Source organism: Columba livia, chromosome 15 (assembly GCF_036013475.1).
Source record: "Columba livia isolate bColLiv1 breed racing homer chromosome 15, bColLiv1.pat.W.v2, whole genome shotgun sequence".
Taxonomy (NCBI): Eukaryota; Metazoa; Chordata; class Aves; order Columbiformes; family Columbidae; genus Columba; species Columba livia.
The window spans coordinates 9874666-9897456 of record NC_088616.1 but is presented as its reverse complement, the minus strand read 5'-3'; the positions used below and the strand labels follow the sequence as shown (position 1 = coordinate 9897456).

General features: G+C 37.5%; 1 protein-coding gene across 4 annotated transcripts in view; it reads left to right on the top strand.

Annotated features, from left to right (window-relative positions):
- DNAH3 (dynein axonemal heavy chain 3) overlaps nt 1-22791 on the top strand; it is a 61059-nt gene that overhangs the window by 1113 nt on the left and 37155 nt on the right. For 3 of the 4 annotated variants that reach the window (XM_065031036.1, XM_065031035.1, XM_065031034.1), the window contains exons 2-22: nt 3058-3165; nt 4633-4737; nt 6392-6617; nt 7168-7237; nt 7882-8071; nt 8601-8790; nt 10439-10634; nt 11596-11721; nt 12412-12607; nt 13097-13276; nt 13669-13805; nt 13960-14065; nt 14646-14824; nt 16237-16421; nt 17711-17834; nt 18385-18538; nt 20163-20307; nt 20587-20798; nt 21109-21200; nt 21630-21744; nt 22287-22403. In XM_065031036.1, coding sequence (XP_064887108.1) covers nt 3133-3165; nt 4633-4737; nt 6392-6617; nt 7168-7237; nt 7882-8071; nt 8601-8790; nt 10439-10634; nt 11596-11721; nt 12412-12607; nt 13097-13276; nt 13669-13805; nt 13960-14065; nt 14646-14824; nt 16237-16421; nt 17711-17834; nt 18385-18538; nt 20163-20307; nt 20587-20798; nt 21109-21200; nt 21630-21744; nt 22287-22403 — 3078 coding nt within the window. In that variant the 5' untranslated portion in view covers nt 3058-3132. Of the gene's footprint in view, nt 1-202; nt 2608-3057; nt 3166-4632; nt 4738-6391; nt 6618-7167; nt 7238-7881; nt 8072-8600; nt 8791-10438; nt 10635-11595; nt 11722-12411; nt 12608-13096; nt 13277-13668; nt 13806-13959; nt 14066-14645; nt 14825-16236; nt 16422-17710; nt 17835-18384; nt 18539-20162; nt 20308-20586; nt 20799-21108; nt 21201-21629; nt 21745-22286; nt 22404-22791 lie in introns of those variants that run through there. The other variant, XM_065031033.1, reaches the window with a different exon arrangement.

Sequence of the window (22791 nt, the reverse complement as noted above, 5' to 3'; positions counted from 1 at the left end):
AGGCTGTGAGAGATGGCTGGGGGGAATTCGGTATCACAGCACTGTGGTTGCGCCGACCTCGCTTCTGAGCTGTGCCTCATGACCCTGTGTGCCAGGAATTGCTCAGATATGTGTCTGTGATCCCACCAGCCTCAGTGAGAAGGGTTGCTGCTGGAGTGAGAGTCTCTGGAGGCAGCTTGCAGTCAGTTGTGAGTGTTCAGGCAGTCACACCACATGATGTAGTGGATGGGCAGTTGTGAAACACTTCAGCTGGTATAACCACCTTCCCATGTCTCTGGTTACTTGATCCCACACCTTTTCACCCCATCCTGCTGCCTCCAAGGGTGTTTGGGTGGCCACATGGCAAACCTGTTTGGGGAGGTGCTCCATGTGAGGAATAATTGCTTTAAAATTCGGCTGGGTTTTTCAGCCAGACCAGTGTATGCTATGGTGTCCCAGCACTTGAAGGGCTGTGCTGAGCAAGAGCAGGCAGCAGGGGGCTGGCAGGCAGATGGGACTGTGTGTCTCAGAAATGATGCTGGTTGAGGTGTGTTCCGTGATGGTTTGGCCTGGCTGCTTTCCATTGTCTTCATGATGGTGTTACATGCGAGCACGAAGCTTCAGTGAATTCCCAGCTTTTGCTGTGTATCATTTTTCATTCTGTAAATTACAGTCAGAAATTAGTAGACTCTTAATGTTTGTCGTGCTGCTTTAATCAAGATTTTGATTTGTGCCACCCATGAGAGTTCATTGCAAAACTGAATATTAATCATTATCATTTTTTAAAGGCAACAAAATAAATAGCATGTTTAATTTGGAACATTCTGGTCTTATAAAGCAAATAGTCGTTATAAAGTATGGGGGCTTTAACTTATCAGGCTGTCAGAGCTCTGTTTCTTTGAGGCACTGATTTCAATGAGCTCTGCAGATACAAGGATCTGTGTAGAGAGAGAAAGTAACACATAAATTTGCATTTTAATACAAATTTGGACTGTGGACTCTTAAAAGCCCAACACAAGATACCTGCAAAAAGAGGATGATGGGGGCAAGTTTATTTTGCTTTAGCTGTTGAAGTGTTCATATTTCATATTATCAAAGTGCATAGTGTAATTGAAGTTTCTAGAAGACTAGTGTATATAAAGTTAAACTTCAATTAGTTGGGTTTTGCGTTTATTTTTTTAAGTGAGCATAGGGAAAAACTAACTGGTAGAATTATAGTGTGACATGATCCAGTGATAATGGTACTATAAAGTTTAATAGCTCCACCAAGTTTAGAAGTATATTGGAGATTTTGAATTTCTGCCTGTTTTCAAAACATGCCGTAGCTGCTGTTTTAGAGATAGTCTTGTACATCTTAGTAAATTATTTTCCTGCTATGCATAATTATTTATCCTGCTAAATATTCTCTTTCTATATAAAATAACTGGTTTTAATGTTTCCCAAGCAGCACAGTTTATTTAACTTCAAAGAACATGCATATATAAGCATCCGAGTTGTTTTGCACAGAACAACAGTAGTTGCTATTAACTGTTGCTTAATTGAGCTTGTCTTCATGCCAGCGTCAGCTCCAATTATCAGGAAAAGAGTTATGTTGCAAACCAGCACAGAAATATTTGGAGAATTACCGCACATACTGGCCTAGCAATTGGCAGCTCCAGCGTTAGCAGCGCTGGTCTGTACCCCACACTGCTGGTCTGTGTTTAACGAGCAGCTCGGTTTATGGTAGGAACCTTCACGTGTGGCCAGGCAGGAACAATATGTGCCACTTGTAGTTGGTGTTGGGTCAAGATAGAAGGAAAACAGTGCTATTAACTCAGGGGTATCAGCCATTCTCATAGTTTACAGAAATCAGGGTTAGAAATAGCCTCCAAAGATGTTGGGAAGGAGATTAAGTTAAATTGGAAGTCTCGCTGTGTTGGCAGAATATGTGCGAGGCCTCTCTTGAGGGTCAGTATAAGGAGAGTGCACTAGATTTCTTGTCAGATAGTGGTAATTCCCGTTTGTGAAGAAATTTGATGGAGGGCTCTTTCAGGACATAGTGATGACTGTGAGTGGGAGGCAAATGCACACAAGCAGACAGAGGAATTGGGAGTACGAGTATCCCACCTGCTGTCTTCAGATCTTAAGGAAGTTTGATTCTGAGTGGTGGAAAATTGGTGAAGATGTTTGGGTTCAAGATTTTGAATCTTTAATACTATTATTTTTCCTAGTTCTTCCTAAGAAAATTTGGGTTTGTATAGCCTTTATTACTCTGGGAGCTCCCTTGCAGTGTGCAGTGTTCTCATAGAAGTGTCAGAATATCTCAGGTGTCTTGGGACTACATTTTTAGTAGCTCTCAGAGCTAAAAGGAACCTGTGCAGTTGCTCATTGGTTCCACAACTGAATCTCCCTGACCACAGCTTGGTGCAACACTGCTTTGAAAGGGGCTGTTTGCTCTGCTGGGGAAGAGAGGGAGGAGGGAATTGCTGTCTCCAAGCACCAACTGTACTGTAACTGGAGGGAATTCCTGTCTCTAAGCACCAGCTATGCTGTAACTGGGGCAACGAAGCTGAGGCCTGAAGGGCAGAGTGTCAGAGAAGCTCACCAAGCTGGGACCAGCAGAGGGACTGGTAACAAGGGCGTCTGCAGGTAGTACCTGCTCTTACCTGGCTTGCTTGTGCACTCTGAGGATGTGTAAGGCATGCTGGGCATCTCTCTCTTTCTCTTTTCTCATTCTTTTGGCATGTACTAATTTCTCATGGCCATTACAGCTCTGTCTCTGCAAACCGCAATTAGGGGCCAGAAATCTCTGGGACATTAGAACATGCACTGGGGAGGAAACTGGGTTTTGAGGAAAGGGGAAAGAGCAGGGTAGAAAAAATGTTGCTTGAAAGACATCTAGAGAGAGTTAGAAAAATCCAGGTGAAAAGTGAGCTTGAAGAGGAACGGAGGAAAGTGTGTGGTTTGGAGGGCAGGAAAGGATAGTGTTGTAAACAAGCAGGGGGAGAGCTGGGATTTTTCTTTGTCCTGGCAGCTGGGATAGAAAGCTGATTGCTTTGACACCTTGAGTAGTACCTGAAATGAGTCATTCTTTTCCAGTGCATTTAATGACAAGGATGCTTATATTGAGGGGGAGGACCAAAAACTTCTAGGCAAACAACAAAACAAGGAAAAATGAAGCCAACAGAGAGCCGGGGGCTCCTGAGGGTAAGTTCTTTCTGAAGTGAGTGTGAAAGATTGATACCTTTTTCAAAACTTCAGATGAAATTGGCCATTACTGGTGCCTAGTGATTTGACATTGCAAGAACTCTTATTTGAAGACCCTCGTTCTTGTTGAATGTGCTTTGGACCTAAATCTTTATAATATACTTCTTAATAAGAATTCCTTTGCTCAAGCATTTAACTTCCTGAAAGCTTAGGTTGCATATAAATCAAGACTTGCTTTAGAATGAACAATGGCTTTCATAATAACTCTTGTACCTTTAAGAATGAACAAATCTCCTAAGAAACCGCATGGTTTATTCATTTTTAAAGTACCCCAAGGCCAAATCGTTTAGTCATTAATCAAGATCATTTCATGCTGTCTTTAGTGGAATATACCTGACAGTGATAATGTCTTGATTTCTGTGTGTCTGTGTGCAGACACACTGTGCAATACCAAGGAGCTAAATCAGATCAGTCCTTTCTCAAATTTTATTTCTAAATGGGCTTTACTATGATACAGAGTAGAGCACAATTTTGTCTGCTGGAAAATTAGGTTTGAGCAGCCTAGTTTTCCAGTCATATATCAGAAAGCAATAACCACATGATAAGTGTACTTACAATAATGTAAAAATGATTATATGTTATTCAAACATAATTGTAGTGAGTAAAAACTTCCCCTTTCATGGTGATTTGATTCACTGGTGTTCAGATACCAGATACTTTACCTCCTTACTATATATTTGGGAGTTTGTTCGTCATTAGTCTCCTAAATAAATTTGATTTAGGAAGACTGGAGCAGATTAGGGGTGAGGTTTCGGCCTATACTAGGGAAAGTTGCAATTCAAAAACGTCTTAAAGCACTGCAAGGCTAAATAATTTTGAGAAAATATCCCTAGAGAACTTTGTATGGAGTCCTGGAAGGCCACCTCAACGTATTGTCATGTTGAGGAGGTGCAACATGGTCCTAAGACAGTATTAGGTATTCTGCCATTTGTATTAAAACTCTTTGCATAGTCCTTGTGAGCTATCTGTTGTTCCAGTAGCATCCTAGCAGTGTAGATTCTCCTGGAACTGGGTCATTATAGACATGAAAAGCTCTAGTGTTTGTTTTCTCCCCAGTGGTGCAGTTCACACAACTTGGACTGTTTCACTGTCAATTTGGCAGTCTGGTTGGTTTAATATTTAAACATCCAGTGTTTTTACCGTTACAAACTCCACACAACATGGAGTTTTTAGTATAACTAAAAGTATTTAAAACCATTTTAATTGTTTTCAGTGATATTTTTTTTTTTTTAATCTGATATTTGTTGTTCATTAGAAGCTTTATCAAATGACTACAATGAACAGGGCAACCTGAAAACTTCTTTTGCTGAGGAACCCACTCCACAGAATGTCCATTTCCTGAAGGAATCTTTTTCAAACCAGTGTATTTTGTAAATGCCTTTGAAGCTGTTTTTAATTTCTCCCTAGTCACAAAATGATTCTGTGTATAACATGAGTCATGCAAAACGGTTACCGGAGTTACCACCCCACCCTGAAGCTTCTGCTTCAGCTGCACCTTCAGAATTGTACCAGGTATGTGCTCTCTCCCCTTGTGTCTGAGTATGCAGTAAATTACATGTGCGAGCATGATTTTAGGCATCATCTATTACCAGGCCCTGGGCAGATGAAGTAAAGGTAGAGAAAACTATTTAAATAGCTAAGTAAAAGTATTAAGCAGATTGTTAGGTACTTCGTTAGAGCTACTCTTTTTTAGAAATTTGTTGTTATGATTTGGGTATTAAGCCTTGGCAGTTTAAATCTGTACTTTAAATTTCTAGTTAATTTGCTGTTAAATTTTGGATTAAGTATTTTGAGTTTAAGTTTCTGGGGAAGGAAACAAACTGTAAAAATATTTTTCTTCCAAACAAATAGTGATTTCCCCATCCCGCCCCAATACTTTATTTTTAATTCTTGTATCAGTTTGTCCTCCAAAACTGTAATTCAGGGACCTACCCATCTGTCTAGTGTGTGCAGTGGAAGAAGTTGAACTGAAATGATTCTATGAACTTTCAGAAGCTAATTTAAGGAGTATGATTGCAGCAGTAGTGTGAATGCCTTTTTCTTTGCTGGTGAGATTATCCCAGTCAGTCAGTAGAAAAATGTAAGGCAGATATAATAATCTTGCCTTATCCTGTATCTCAAACTGTATTATTGTTCTCACTGAAGCTCATGATAGATTGGGAAAAAAAAAAAAAGCATAGATGCATCTATAGTATGAATGAGAAGAAGCTGGTTTAGACTTTAATGTGCTGTCCTCTCAGAGGTCAGAAAAAGCTGAGAAGATGGGCTTAACTGCAGCTCCTGAGGGAATGACAAGTGAGATGAGGGAACCAAAGATGGAATGTCATAAATATGTTTAGAAACTTTTTTAAAAGAATGATAGTGATGCTACATTGTAAAGAGGAAGAAACGGGCAATAGGGATGTGGTTCTGTTACTCCAATGAAGTAAAAAATCATTAAACAAGATGTAAAAAAGCAACTTATGAATTTGGACTAAGAGCTTTAGGAATCATGGTATGAAGTACATTAATAATTCGCTCTTATGTACTTTTTCTCTCTGAGGGTACCTTGATAAGAAACGTACTTCCCGATCCCACATCCCTTATGCCTGTGAGCTGTCACATTAAATGTAGACATCAGGACTGATGACACACCAATCAATAGATATCAATTCACCTGAGAAAACATGTAATGAACAAAGAAATCTATTGCAAATCCTGTATTGATGTAGGAGGGAGAGAAAGATGAGAGCTGAATTTGTTAACTTGTATTATTGTTCAGCTATTACAAAGATTGAGTGTGAAAAGTAGCCAGTTCATTACCAAAGGCTTGGGGAATAAGAATTTTCTAAATTTAAGCAAATGTAAGGAGAAGAAGAAAAAAAGCAAATGGAGATTTTGGGGAGCAGAGAGTACTAGATAATGTACTAATGCCTCCTCTTGTAAAAAAGACCTTGATTATGCAAAAATGGCACAAGTACTCCTACTGAAGCATTGCGTAGAATTATACATGTGTGAAACATCAGGATCTAAAATAGCTTGGTGGTCAAATGACTCTAAGTCAAACTTATGTATTTGCTTTTTATACTAATTGATATTTAACCCTGTTCTAGCTCTGGGAAGACTCTTTGAATTACTGTGCTGTGTAAAACTACTGCTTTTTTTTTTTTTTTTCCCCCAATTTCAGCTTGTCCTTAAGGGTGGCTGTTATCCTCCTTTGATGCAAGGAGCATCATGGACTTTGGCAGCTCCGTTCAAAGAACAGAGTCACTACCGAAGCCCAAGTGACTCCATAGCTAATAACTATACTCTTACTGCACAGGATTTAAAATTGAAAAATGTGCACAAATTAAAGTCCTCTTCAATGACAGGAACATCACTGGGTTCAGCAGAGCGAAGAAAAGCATCAGCACGTATCCATATTTGAATGTGTTCATAAGTTTAGCCTTGCTTATTCTATATATTTTGATCTCCAGTTGCTTACCTGATAAAGCAATACCTCTGGAAAAATCGCTTGTCTCTAATAAATGCTTACAAGCTTATCACCTCATGGTTAGTATAGGCAGTTTCCAAAAGCATGCTTAACTTTAATGAAGGTAAGGCCAGTTTCCAAGTAATTAGTTAGGTTCATCCCTATACGTCCTATATAAGTGCTTTTATATTTGAAATAGAAGGTCCCAGTGGAGAACATACGTTTGTGCAGGGAGGTGAGTAAGCATTAAAGTCTTAAGCATGAGCTGAATGCTTTCCTGAAGATAGTTTCTAGTCCCAGAATCAGCAAGCTTATTTAACATGGTTTAAATGTTGTGCTAAATGCTGAGTCAAAACTAAAGGCTTCTTTGTGACATTGTATTTTTCTGTGTTTCATTATCTGGTTAGATAGGCTCTATTTTTCATGAGTCTGAAATAATATCTTATTTCAAAAACATTCCTGTATGTGGTTTTCTTAACTGGTGCTTAAAGCTTTGAAAGAATTTGATCCTTCGAGGAAAAAACTCAAACTTTCTCAAAGAAGTCAATGGAATTCTGATAGGTAATGTATTATAATGTTATATAGATACAGATGTTTACAATCAGTCTAAATATCTGCTTTGTGCTTTAATGTTAAGCATCCAAGCATGAAATGGTGAGTCTCTACAAGGAAAATATTTGTGCATCAAGACTGAAATTCCATGGTGTGCTAAGTGAGCACCTTTAACTACTTCTTGGTGGCAGGACAAATTTCAGTCTTAGGCATGCTAAACAAAAGGTCTTCCTGTCACGATTATTGACTTGAGAACCCAGAGTTTAGTTACTAGAGATGCACACCGTAGAAATGGAGTGTCTCGGTTTTGCTAGGATTTTGGTAAGATAATCACCTGAAAATAGGTGGAGATCTTGGGCAACTTAAATAATAGGTTAGGTCTGTCTGATGGAATTGCTTATAAGATGCTGCCTGTCTGAGTGATCTGGTGCGGTTGTAAGGTTTACATTATTGTATTATTTCTGTTAAAGTAGTATGCGATGTTATGCAATTTTACTGAGGTTTTTTTAATGAGTAAATGAAATACTTCATAGGTTGTACTTTTCCTTAGTGCAGTGTCAGTGGTTTATATAAGTGCTTGTCATTTGTCCATATTAATTTAAGAATCCATTGCTGCTTCTTTATTCACTGAACTTGTATTTATTTTTTTTCAGTACTACACCAACTTTGTTAAACAATTTGGGTCCCATTTCACTGGGTGGACTTGCTCATATGCCAGAATTACGTGGCAGACATTACACAGACGACCACCCATTGACCCCAGAAGAACAATTTGTTGTCATGCACTTACGTGAGAAGGAGATTAGTAAGCGAGAAAAGTCACCTTCAGGAAATGATATAGAGGTATTTATATAATTTCTGTTTAAGATAAAAGTAGCAGCAGTAATAATCTGCAATATTTCTGTAAACTGTTTACTTACAAGTAGTTGAGAAAAGAAGGCAGTACATGAGGTTAAGAAGATGTAAACATTAAATATAGCAAACTGCTGTTAAATAGTGTCAACTCATTTCCTATTTGTTTCTCTTTCTAGCTACTCAGTCTGATATATGTTCTAATGGTTTTGCAAGTAGAAGTATCTTCCCAAATTCTTAACCTCTCCCATTGTTGGCTAGCAGTTCAGTTATCAGCACTCAGTTCTATACTCAGTCATATACTTACATCAAAACAGATGAAAGTATTGTAAAAAATGTCAGGCATTGACAGTACTTTAAAAAGAACTCAGCGATATATAGCCAAAATCCTTTATAATCAAACACCTTTTAATTGTGGAAATGCTTCAAGTGATAGAAGAGCTAAAAATATTTTGTAGTAATTCATTATCTGTCAGAAAATTCATACAACAAGCGTAATATTTTTAACATTATTTTCTAGCGGTACTGTTACTACATACATAATGGAGTGCGGGAAGACATGCTGGCCCCTCAGGATAAGGAAGTGATGAATGTAATTTTAAGTCATATTCCAGCTCACCTTCTTGCTAACCCAGACCTGCAGAGCTTACTTGCAAGTTTAAAAGAAGAGATTAAGGCGGACTATTCTGTCAGCCTCATGAAAGCCATTGGTAAGCCTCAAAATCTCTTAGCAGTTCAGGGTATGTAGACATTGATTGCACTTTGAAAGTAAGTCTGCGTTCTATTCTTAGCATGCATGGAGAATTCGTTTGGGGTCAGTAGAACTGCAATAGATATCTGAGAGAGTATAATTCATGATCATGCCACGTAACATTGCAGTTTTAACAAACATCTATGTACTAAACCCTACATCCCATCACTCAAATATAGTCATTTCCAAGTTCAGTAGCTCTGGGTGCGTAGAATTGTTTTGTCCATACTTCTACAATATCCCATTCCTAATTCACATCTAAATTGCATTCAAAATGCATAATTCTGCAGCTTCTCATCAGAGGTATAAAGATCAAATGATGGTAGCAAAAGAAATAAGAAATTAGTGACTATAAAGATTGTGACTATAAAGATCGTGAGCACTGCAGCAAATTATTCATTGATGAATGTGCTTTGATTCATTGATGCATGTGCTTTGAAGTGCATGATAGACAAGGATGTGTCAACAGCAGTTGAAGTATATTTGATCCTGTTGTGGGGAGAGGGTAAACTAGGCTGTTTTAACAGATGCTGCCCAGATTAGCTTCTTGCTATTCTGCAGAAAGTCAGTGATACCCATTAACAGCCACAGTCATCCGTCTCATAACTCCAGCAAAGTTGGATGTTACACTGGGATCATGTCACAAGTTCAGAGAATTTCATTTAAGACATTACAGGATTAAGGAAAATTAGATGACACATCGATGGGCATGATTACACTGCTCATGTTCAACAAATAGAAGATCATCGTATATAGATAAATACAAAAAAGTCATAATCCTTGAAATTCAGTAGTGGCCATCCAAAAGTGAATGTGAAAGAGACAGTTCTGTAGAACATAAGATTTTTTTAAATCGCTTTCCAGTAGTCTTACAGATTTTTTGGGTTTCCCACGTGTAAAATAATAATTTTCAGTTTTCTTAATTATGTTGACCAGTAAGTAGCTGTGGCCTCATTCATGCCAGCATAAAAAGGAGAGATTGAACAGTTTTTGCTCTGCCTTCTATAGTCTGAGATCTTTCTAAGTACCCTTTAATCTGCCTTTTATCAATATCACAATTTCAGTGTTTGCAATCCCTTTTTGTGGAAATGCCAATGTCAATAAGGGGTAGTGAGTCTGCTTCCCAGTTTTTGTTCATGTCGTATGTAATGGGCCATTGGTCAGACCTGGTAGCACATGAGTTTTGGCATTTAGCAGATCATAGATTAGTGCTTTGAATGCCATATCCTTCCTGGATGCAACAGATGATTCATAAGATTTCTGCATTTTCATAAATCTTTAAGAAGCATGGTTTATGGATGTGGAATTGAAGCACAATAATAAGTTTCAACTGGGAAGACAGAATGAAAAGCCATTTCTCCTGCCTCCCATTTGTAGAACCAGGACCAATTCTTGTTGTCTTTTTCTGAAATACTTTTATGGCCAAATTGGTAATTTGATTTTTGTGCTGTATTTCATCCTAAAAGCATGTGAGTAACTATATGACATTGTGTACGTTTTAGATGTGCAAGATTCGATGACTTCCTGAGCTATGGAGTTAGTGTGGTTTTATATGTGGGTTTTGACGATACATGTGGTCTCATAATGATATGTATGGTTTGTTCTAGTTGATTACATCTTGATGGATCCAGCTGAGAGAGAGAGGCTGTTTATTGGAAGTACCCCACGCCCTTTTCCCCAGAGGGTTGTCCGTGCACCAGTGCCATGGCACAACTCTTACAAAGAAGTGAAAAGCTGGATTGAAAGCAATCTATTCGTAGTGAATCCGTTGATGCTCACTTTGCAACAGCTCTGGCATTCTGAGTAAGATGTCATATTCATAGGATCTTAATTAAATTGAGGATGTTTTTAGTTTATAGCTTGGTTAGAGAGTGCATCTGCTGACTTCTCTAAATATGCTGCAGAGATTCTCGGGGAGCCAGTAGAGAGAAAGTGGCAAAATCTGTTCTATTGTCTAACAGAGAGCCTTTAAGAATTTCAATGTAAAATGCTTGTTTCCTGCAGACTCTGAATGAAAGTATGGATGTGTTTTACATGTCCACAGAGAAGAACGGTTAATTTCAGGACATGAAAAGATCGTCCCCTTTGTTAAAAGATATTAAACCTAAGTTAAGATTCAATGCTCAAATAAATAGTGATTTTGAATTCTTATCTTGATTCCTGTGCTTAACAAAATTAACTCTTAAAATTGACTATCTTTCAAATGTCTGTAGTCGGAAGTTGTTCTGGGGACTTTTGAAAATTGAGATATGTTTTCTTATGAAGTTAAATATGGTAAGTGGTCATCCTGAGAACTGTTTTTGCATTTGCAGGAACCTGAGCTCTGGTGTGTTACAGACTGTGATATATGCCGTGCTGATGAATTTTTTTTTTCCTCACAGGGTAGCCAGGATAGGTACCTATTACTATTAATATGGAATAGAAGCAGTAGGTGTCATTCTGTGTGTTCTTTAACACCTGGATACACTAATGAATCTAGGAAAGGAACAAGAAATTATTCTGTCCATTTTAGCAGAAAATTAACACAATTTTAAATATAATAAGTACAAAGCGTAATTCGTCAAGCCTTTTATGTCTGCCATTAGCAAAAAAAAAACACATTAGAAGTGCACTTGTTGGACAGCTTGGCAATGAAGCTATATGCATCAATGAAATGATAGTGTTAATGTTTATAAATACATGAAACCTTCCTGACTGTATTTATTTATTTATTATTTTAAAACCAAATTCCATAAAATATCTACTATTTGTTTTACTTCCATAGGTATGGTCATCTAAGGTTTGTTCGCACTGAAGAAATACTTTGTGGGAACCTGCCACTGTTGCCTGCTGAATTTGAGGAGCTCATTCGAACACACTGTGTGGAAGCTCACACTATTCTTCAGAACGAGTCAGTGCCAGCTGTAGTCACAGCAGATAAATTGAGCACCTGAGGGTCTGAGTTCCATGAAGCTTCCTGTTTAAAACATATCTCAGACTGAGATGACACTAGTCCCGAGCACAAGGCTGCCAAACCAACGGGGAAAATAGCAGAGAGGGATAAACATCTAGGTGCTGAAAGAACTATTGAAACTGCAGGAACGTTTGCACAAGAGCAAATGGGAATAAACTGACTGTGAATAAATGTAGACTGGAAATTAGAAGGTTTCTAACCATAAGAGGATTGGAGTCTAAATCCATAAAAATGGTGACAGAAAATCAAACTTTTTTAGTTGTGGAAACTGATTAATTTAAGAAAGAGACTACATGACTCAATAGCCTGCATTCTGCCACCTGAGATCTCTTCCAGACTCAAACTTCCCATTTAATGCTAATAATTCAATATTTGCACTAGTATTTTGTATATTCATTTAAACTAATAGTAGGGACCCATTATAGAAAGAATCATTAGCTTAAAAAATCAGATTTCCTCTAAGTCCTGGTAGGTACAGTTTTGTTTGACATCTAGCTAACAATTCTCTGCTGGCCCTTTGAATTTTGCTCATTCTTTGGGTAACTTCTGAGCTTAGATTTCATTGCAAGGAGCAAAGTAAGACTAATAAGCTTTTAAAAACTTTGTCTCCATATTATTTCATTGTAGGTGGGTCCCAGCTTGTGCATCCATTTTCCTTCATCAAAAAGGGAAGTGGATTCAATTTGCTCCTGAAACTGACCGTGATTCCTCTCAGCAAGTTGAAAGCTATTTTCATTCTGTGGCAGCTCTAATGTCCTTACAGTTGCGTGAGATGGTTGTTAACTCCTTAGAAGATCTTCTTGCATTTTTTATGATCCACAAGGTATAGTGTGGGGTTTGTTTGTTTTTTTTAAAGCATTATAGCATCTACATTATGGATGTTGTCATGGATTAGGACTCCATTACTATAAAGGCAATTTGGGGGTAGGGCACTTCTTACTAACCATACAAGGCAATTTAAAAAAGGGATCTTGTATTTGGTCCTAGATTTTATTTCTGATAGGCATTATGGAGATATTTTTTAGAGCTTTTGTTCTGTACAATAATCAGTGCTTTACTTCTATTACTTAAAGGAAAATCACGCAGTTGATCTTAAATCCAGTTTCATAATTCCGACTTCTATAGATGATTTATGAGTCGGCACCTTAAAATCTTGTGTATTGGGGCATCAGTGCTTTCACTAAAGATCAGTGACAAAGGTCCCATTGGTGCTGTGTAGTTAAGAGGTCTGGGGGAGTTTGTGTCTTTTAAAAAATCATTATAGTTATAGCTGACTTCTTTGGTGTGTACAATCTTCATTCTTTTCCCTAAGGATGGAAATGATTTTACAGAACCATATCAAGAAATGGAGTTCTTTGTGTCTCAGATACTAACAGTCAAACTCAACGTGGAAGAGCCCAAGATTGTCTTTGAGCCATCTTTGAAAGAATGTTGGGATTTAATCAGTCGTTGCTTCAGGGAGATCCTACACAGTGCTGAGGAACTTCCAAAGGTACGGAATAAATTATAGCTGCATACAAAGTTCAATCTGAATAAAAACTGTCTATGATATAAAAAACTGTGAATAGGGCAGAAAACTTGACAAATAGATGATAAAGATGAAGTTTGTTTATCACGGACTGTGTGACCTTTTCTGATTGTAAAAGATAGCATAGGAATAATTATTTTTCAGTTTCAAGTTATGTTAAAGCTCTGGTTTGATTTTCAGATAGTTTTCACAAGCAAACTATGTGTGTAACCAAGCATTAATTATGAATCAGAGCCTTTTCACATTGCAGGTTTTTTACCAAATAATACATTTTTTGAAGTGGTGTGTGAATGGGTAATAGAATACCTTATTTTCTCTGTGTGTGTTATTGCAGTATTTGTAATGGTTCCCTTTAGGTAGAAAGACTTTTGTTTCCAGAATTAAAAAGAGATGATCTCACGCTCCGTACAGTCAAACTACATGAATCATTGTTTTCAGAGTATGTGAACAAACTTGAAAAGGTCTTTGAGAGCAACATAGTTGGTCCACAGAAGTAAGTTTTGCCTGTTAACTTTATTACCCATCCAAACCCTCAGATTCATAACGCTGTCCATTTGACGCAAACGGTTTGAGTTGATTTGTTTCTTATTATAGAGAATCTTCACATTGAAATCTTATGTTTGTTTTTGTGATCTTCTGTGTTTAAGGTATTTAAACGTGTACAGGAAATACAGCAATCTTTTGAACAACGACGCTCAGCAAGATGTCACAGATTTCTTGAAAGAAGGTCCTTCTTTAGAAGCTTTAGCAGAGGTAACATGTGACTGACAGCTCCTACATGTTCATACAGCAGCTAACACATCACACGACTTCCTTACATACTGCCTAAAGAACTCCCATTCAAATCACTTGTTTTACCATTGGGGATACTAGGGGAGCCATCTCAGTTTACATAGCCCCTCACTGTAGGGCTGCTGGGCAAATGGAGAAGGAGATTTTGTTACAGCCCTCTCCTATGAGTTTTATTGGGTCCTACTAGAAGTCCAGTGGAAGGCTGCCCAGAATATTTGCTGAATCTGCGTCTTGCTGGTCCTTCGACTCTCTTGTCCTTAGTCGGCTTTCTCTACTTTTCTCTCTGCATTCCCGAGTTAGCTTCTGGCTGAATACTTTTTTAGGCAACTTGTGGCGTTCCTTAGTATGGTGTTACTGTACAAAGCTTCCAGCCCTAGAATCTGTGGATAGGAGCTGAGCTCTGCCAATACGAAAAATAGTCATTCATTCTCTTTGGAATATATTATCCGTTTGCTGGATGGGGACTAATTAGTTGTTGTTCAGCGTTTTTCATCCATGGACTTTAAGGAAAAATAACAGATTTATTATTTTCCATTTGTAGAAGATTGACAGCTTGACAAAACTGAAAAGAGAGATTGCTTCCATGCATATCACTGTCCCTCTGGCCATGTTCTGTCTGGATGCTTTACAGCTGAATGAGGAACTCTGCAATCGGACCCAAAATCTTAAAGACAGATTGACTGAATTTGCAGTAATGGAAAACAGAGCATTAAATACAAGGTACATGTTGTTAACACGCATGGGTCTGGTTGTCTGTATAGAATGATGCTGCATATCTGTGGGTAAGATAACTTTATTAATTACTGGGTTTTCTAGTGCTGATCAGACATGTACAAGGACACCAAAGTGGGTATTTAAAATTAACAGGAACAGAAATACTTGTAAGTAAACATCTAACTTATTCTGTATAGGGTGTACATAGAGATTAGACTGGAAATACACCATTTTTCTTTCCTCCTTTGCTGACCTACTAGGATTTGGGTTGAGGTCCTTGCTTCCCCTGCTGATGTCCAGCTAAAGCAGCACGAAGACTGTACTGTGCAGCTCTGCATTTCTCTTGTTCCTGTTTGGTGGTGGTGGTGGTGGTGGTTTTGGGTTTGTTTGTTTGTTTGTTTGTTTGCTTGTTTTACTTTTCCCCCTTGCCACCTCTCCCCCCTGCCCAGGGAAATAATGTTCCTGATTTCATTTAAGAAGGAAAAAAAAAAGAAACAAGACCTTGAAAATATAATTTGGCTCCAATGTAGTGGAATAATCCAGGTTATGTGAATAAAAAAAAAAACCTGCCCCCCACAAACACCAAAAATCCCCAAGCAAAAAATCCCCAATTAAAGAATACTTCCACAGTGAACTGAGAGACAGTCATTGTAAAGAAGTGATTCAACCCACCTATCTCAAAAGCATCTCCAGGTAGAGATGACCCACAGTCTAGAGGGGCCTCTCTGCCTCCACTTACTGTGGAGGGGATCTGGACAATCAGTGAGCTGTGACAAGAGCTCATGCTGAACACCTCACATTTGGAAGGCTTGAGTTGGTCTAAATGAACCTATCCTTTGGATATGGTTGCTCTATGCATACCTGCTGTCTGTAGAGATATTTGTAGTATCGAACTAGAATCTGGAACAAGAAAATGTATCACTGGGAAGAGGGAAAATAGCAGGATTTTTTTCCTTTCTGCATTTTCTGTTCCCACATGCAATGTAAAATAAACTTGGTTGTTTAATATTTTTTCTCTTTATAACTTTGTTTCATGCTACACACTTGATTTTATTGTTGTGGAGGGATCAAGTGAGCTCTTGCTTAATGCATTCAAACAGTTTTTCTGCAGCAGATTGGGATTTGAAAAGGAAATTGTATACCTACTGCAAGGAAATTATTAATATGCTGTTAATTGTAATTTGGAACCAATTTAGCAATCATTCTATTATATATCAATTCTTGTAAACAGAGTAGGACAGCATAACTGATTGTACAGAGTAAAATGACATCCTTTATAAATGCCTGTCTGTGTGTATTCAATCTGAATAATTAATTTATGAATTTATTCTTGTTTAAAAGACAAACTTCATTGACAAGATCTTGCATCTCTCTTCACTTATGATCCCAGTGGTGTGGCTGTTTTCTTTTTGTTGTAGAATTTGCGATGACTATAATTCAATTGCATGTAGAATGAGAGAGGTGCCTCAGAACACTGAAGAACTAGTGGAACTTGATGCATACTTAAAGAAATCCAGTGAAGTTACTGTTCTTCAACTGAGAAAGGAGGTTGTGGGAGCAGCACGCAGACTGGAATTCCTCATGAACTACGCTGATCTTTCTTGTATGTCTCAACTGCAGAATATAAAAGTATTCACATGAAAATATTTTTATATAGATATTGGGCTCTGCATGCATAGATGTTGCTTCTTCTAGAATGCTAATGGAAAGCTCCAAAAGAGACAGAAAGCAAATAAAAGTAATTTAGTAGAGGCAAAAATGTACCGATGCAGGAAGGAATGGTTAGGGAAATGGCATACAGAACAGACGGCGCTTTTTTTCTGTGTTTTAGATAATGTCTTGGACATTATCAGATTAATGTCATATAATCTGGCCAAATGGTGTTATACTTCTGTGTTATTCAATACAAAGTCTTCAGTGAGAAAACATCTAAAACTCCACATCTCGAAGGCTCTATGACAGTTTTTAGAAAGTGTGAGAACTTGCATCTGTGCAGTTGAGTATTAGATCAGTGGAGGCCGTTTGCTGTTTTGCTGTGATAGTTTGCTGTTCCTGGCTAATACAAAGGCTGTTCTCCAAGAGAAACATCTATAGAAGTTAACTTTAGTTTGCACTTCTATTCAAAGCATAAACGTGCTGAATGTTATTTGCCATACGTAAAACCAAAGAGCAGTTCTATGACTGCACACCCATTTTAGCGGCAGGATGTTCCTTTCCCCTTCAGCAGAATACACTCTCAGATAGACAGTGATAGAAATAACTAGGATATGCTATGCTATTAGAATTTCTTTCTGATAAAAATTTAGGATGCCTATGGAAGCCAGGACATTTTTCTGCTACATTTTGGACTGGAGTGTTTGCATGAGTAGTATTTCATAATTACATCTTCTTTGGGTTTATAAGCACATGTCAGCTGTAATGAGCTATGTGCACTGACCAAATAGACAGATATGAAGATGGAGTTGTCTGCTCATTGTAGTTATTGTGTTCTAGCTTTTGTGAATAATTCAGCATTTACACATTATGGACTAAAAATGGTTTAAACCTTACTATTATCCACCTTAGGTGCATGTAGTTGAATGGCATTGATATTCTGGAATAGCTGTTCTGACTGATCTTATTCAGACAATTTCACATTCTTAACTTGATTTTGGAGTTTTACTGTCAGTCTAACTTGTTTTAGGGAACAGTTCTCTTTGCAGTGAAGATAATTCAGCCAGCAGCTTGAAATATCTAGCTTCTTAGACAACCTGTTCTGAAATGTAGTTTTAGCTATTAGCTTACTCTTCACAACAGCCATTCTATTAGATCATTGGTTAAAAGATGTTTTCTTAAAGGTGTCTACATATATGTGTGTGTATATATATATATATATATATGTTTTATTTTTAGATGATGACATAAACCTGAATAGCACCGTTCTCCATTGGCTTGATCAGATTGAGATAGTATTTGATAACTGTAGAGATCTGCTGTCTGACAGGAGGAGTCATTTCGAGGCGATTTTGCTTGAAAGGTATGGTGTTAAGACATTTTCTTCCACTGGATATTATAAATTATAAATCTCATTGTCAGTAAAAGGAAGATAATGTCAAGGAAAACTTGAAAAGGAGCTGAGAAAGTAACGAAGAAACCTGGTTTACAGTATTATGGAGATTTCAGAAAAATACCGTTGATGAGGGTAGATTAGAATGTTCCGATGTTTAAATAGGTCTGAAAGGAGGAATGAAGGATGTTGCTGTGATATTCAAAATTTTATCTTGCATTACACATAATTTTGTTATACTGTTTTCAATTTTCCTTTATTCCCTCCAAGTATTGAAGGTAGCAAATGTAAGTGAACTAAATCAATTGGGAAGTTTGAAAATGAATCTTGAATTCTAATCCTGTAAACTGTGTAGCATTGATATAATGGATTAATTGGTTTTCACCGGCATCTGTATTTACTTTACACTAGTACTGAGACCAGATTTCATTTGACAGTGCTTGTTATAATTAACAAAATAATGGAAACCTGGTAAGGAATGAAACAGAGCATGGCATTACCTTGGCTATCTTTACCTCAGGTGTTCTCAGTTTGAGGAAATTCTTGAAGGTTACAACAGAGAAGTAGAAAGCTACAGAAAGCGGGATGTCATTAGCACAGAAGAAATGAAGAACAATGCTGAGAAATTTAAAGAGTTAAATAAGAATCTAGATAATGCACTAACAGAATATGAGGTTAGTATTTATTAGTGAAGTATGGAGTGTGTTGCAGTGTGCTGGATGAGCAAAAGTTTGGTTCCTGTCCTGTTTTTTTCAGGGTTCTGGCCATATATTGTCACGATGGCTTTAAAGTTCCCAAATTCACAAATATGTGGCAAATATCTTGTTGCACCAGCATGCATTACTACTGCTGAGTTGAAGAGCATGTTTTTCGTGGAAAAAAGTTGAGGGAGCTTTTAAAATTGAAATACTGAATTTTGGTGTTTCCAAGCAGTCAGTAGTAGCAGGATGTTCTCCACAAAACCCAGAATTCTTGTGGCGGAGTTGGTAGGAACAGGGTGTTAGGGAGGTGGCATTTTCTCTGCAACATGGTTTGTGCTACTGGAGCTGTGTTTTCAGTCCCCTTGCTTGTCCTCTAAATAAAACCAAATGTTTTTTCCACTGTTTGTATCATTTCCAGAAGTTGTCTATAGGCCTTGCGTATGTGTTTAAAACAGAAAGGGAAGTTTCAGATGCTAGAGGGAATCTGACAACCAAGATTCCTAGATTCTATTCTGGGCTCTCCATCCAGGGTACTGTGTGGTTCTAGGATGAATAGTTTGTCTTCGCTCTGCCTCTGCTGGGAAATGAGAATGGTTACATTTGAGTGATCTCACAGGCATTATGAGGCTTAATTAATCTTCTAAATCACAGTGAGACAATGAGATATCTCCATATATGGAGCCTCAAGGATCAAGATTTTAATTAAGTCTCACTCAAAAGAGAAAATTGAACCAATTAAGTTAGTCTAGGATTTAGATAAATTGCTGTTCCTACATATCAACATCTTAATCTGATTTAAAGGCATCTAGTATGTTTAATTAGTGTGAGTTAACTACACTGATATGATGTTATAGGCACATCAGAATAAGTAATTAAGTTTCTTAATACATATTCCCAATGAGGGGTGTATCCACAGAATTTAAATGACATGACAGTGAGGTTAGTGAATATGTGAATTTAAAAATTATCTTGGAATGTGGATATTTTAAGTTTCTCTGCCTGCATTTCACATTGAACGATTAAAAGTTTTGTAAAGGTCTGTTAGCATTGTAAAAGCACAGACTTGGGACTCAAGTTGAATTCAGTGTCTGCATTTCAGACAGCGTTTCTCTTTGCATGTTGATTTATACTGTAAGGTCTCTTGGACAAAGACGTTATCTTGCTGTGAATAAGCACAGCAATTAATATCTGTTTTGGTTGGAGCTTCCAGATAATTCTGTAGTAAAAAAAATCATGAGTATAAAAAATTCCTCTGAGTCTGTGTGACTGAGGAGCTTGCAGGCGGGTTTCAGAGTGGGTTGGTAACTTGTGAGCCTTGGTTTCACTGAATGCCATGGTGTGTTAACTGTTTCTGAAGTAGATACAGATTTTTTAAATCATTTGAGTAGTAAAAGATGCTAACAAATAACTAGGGGAATTTTTAAGAACATAGTTACCTTATTTACCTAAAATCCCCAGGCATAAATCTACAAACCTGGCTGGCTTTATGACATGTAAAAAAGTTGTATTAAATATTACCTATTTAAAGGTTTAAACAGCAGTAGGAATATATGATGGAAGTAAGATTATTTTTTCTCTCTTTTTCCTCTCTTTAAAGGCTATTAATAAAGAAGAGGACTTACTCCAGCGGCAGAAGACTCAGTTTCCACTACTGCAACTTATAATGGCAAACAAACAACCCTTTGAGCAACTTTGGGTAACAGCATATGAATTCCATACCAAATCTGAGGAATGGATGAATGGTGAGACTTCATTTAATGAAATGTCTCATTTTCAGTTAGTTAGGTAGAAGCTGAAAGGATTGATTAGTTGTGAGAAAATAATTTTGAAGGAATAAATGCTGTAAAGCAGTGTGAAATACAGTTGTTGACTTAGATTTTGCATTAAGATGTTTTTATTTTTTGTAACACAACAGATTTCCATTTAAAGGAGAATTACTATAAATACCTGTAAATAAACCACCCTGGCAGTCTCCTTGTGCTGATTTGCCTGCTGTGCTTTATTTATATTATTGTATTCAGGATCTATCCAGAAGTTGAAAGCTGATGAAATTACTGAAGAAGTTGGAAATATGTGGAGGATTATGTACAAGCTCAGTAAGAGTTTTCCAGATTTGCCTGGGCCTAGATGCATAGCAGAAACTATGAAATTTAGGATTGATAAATTTAAACAGCATCTTCCTGTCATGTCAATTGCCTGCAATCGTGGGATGAAGGAGAGACATTGGGAGCAGGTACTTTCAGCTCTGCTTTCTACCACAGAATCTGTGACAGTTCAGTGTACAACTCCATAGATTCCATACTGTGAATACAGCAATAGCTCTGTATGTCACAATAAAAAGATCTTTTATCCTGTTACACGACAGATCCATTTTTGAAATTTTTAAGGTATAGGTAGGAGCCTGTTTGAATTAATGATTTATGGCCAAAAAGCAAATTGGGAGGTTGCATTCATACTACTTTAGCAGTTTTTTCTTGCTGTTTGAGAAGTCTGTTACAAACATGCATCTTGATAATAGATATTATTTTTTACTTTGCTTTCAGATTAGTAAAATTGTCGGATGTGAGATCAGACCTGATGAAACTACTGCTCTTAAAAACATATTGGAATTTGGACTCTCAAAATATATTGATCAGTAAGAAGTTTACTCTGTTATCTTTTTTCTTCTTTTTGACAATCACTGTCTTTCATCTGTCAGATACCAAATATTAGTTTGTTGGGTTTTTTTGTGCTGTCAGACCTTGCTGTAAAATCAGCTGTATTTTGTCAAGCTGTGGGTGGAACTGTTGGTTGTTCTTGTAGCACAAAGGCACCAAAAAGCAGTCATATTTGTAAACCACTTAATTTGCATATTCAGATTTTTCTATCTGTATTTATCTTCAGATTAATACCTCTAACTTGGCAAGCCTGAAATAGCAAAAATATTCCCTGAAATAAAAGTCTATGATAATATTAACAAATCCATATGAAAGGTAGTCTGATATGCAACTCTTCCTACAACTGCTTTTTTACTCTTCGGTTATGTTGCAAAGAGTTTTCAAAGATACGTTTTATTTCAATTTAGGCTGGAACCTATTGGAGCAGCTGCAAGTAAGGAGTATTCCTTAGAGAAATCGATAGAGAAAATGAAATCAGAGTGGGTCAACGTGCAGTTCGGTCTGGTGAAATACAGGGATACTGTGAGTAAACACCAAATCAATATATATGTATGTATTGTTGAAAATAATTACTTTGATTCTGAATACCAGTTGAGAAATACTAGAGGGAGATTCCTGCTGATTTGTTGTGGCATAATGGAAAGTAGTATGGTAGCCCGGAGCCTGGGAAAGTGTCTCCATTACTACATATCCTTACAGTTCGACCTTATTATCTGGATAACTTGTGATCTCAACATGCTCATCCTAGCAAATCTGTAAGCCTGAGAGCTTCCGTGGTGTCGCATGGAAAGCTGGTCAGTAGTGCAATTTTAACTTGTCCAGAAGAAATAAGAAATTGCTTGCAGTCCAAAGATGGAGTCAGAGGTTGCCAGCATCCCTGGCTGGCTTCCAGAGATACTGTTTCATGACTTCAAGCACACTGCAGGCTTTCTCAGTGCCTTGCTACTTTCTTACCTTCAGCCAGAACAGAGAAGGGCAAACAGGAAGCTGAATGAGGGTGAGGTTTATGAGCGGTGAAATAAAGCAACGGCAATTTGCCTTATCAAAATATGATGTGTTTACAGGGCACTAACATCCTGTCAGCGATTGATGACATCCAGCTTTTGCTGGATGATCACATCCTTAAGACTCAGACAATGTGTGGCTCTCCCTTCATCAAACCAATAGAAGCTGAATGCCGGGTAAGGAAAAGCTGGTTTGACTGAGCTTGTGTGTCTCGTAATGTGCTTTCCCCAAGTGCTTTAAGGTATTTATGCCTTATGAAAAGTTCCATAGTTTTAACTGTTTCTATGAACACACATTGGTATTCTTCAAGTGCTTTGAACTAATGGTTTCCAGACAAACATATGCAAAGCTTGCTTTGCAGCTAAATAAATTGTAATTGCATTGCTAATCTAGTCATTATAAGCATGGGGTTTTAGTTGAATGTCTTGTGAATGGGTCAGCTGATTTAAACTAATCCTCCTGCGTTGTGTGAAAAGACATAGGTCTGTCAGTTGTGAGGGATAATTTATTTGTAATCCTCTAGTATTGACACAACCCATAAGGGTTTTTAAGTCTTTTTCGTTA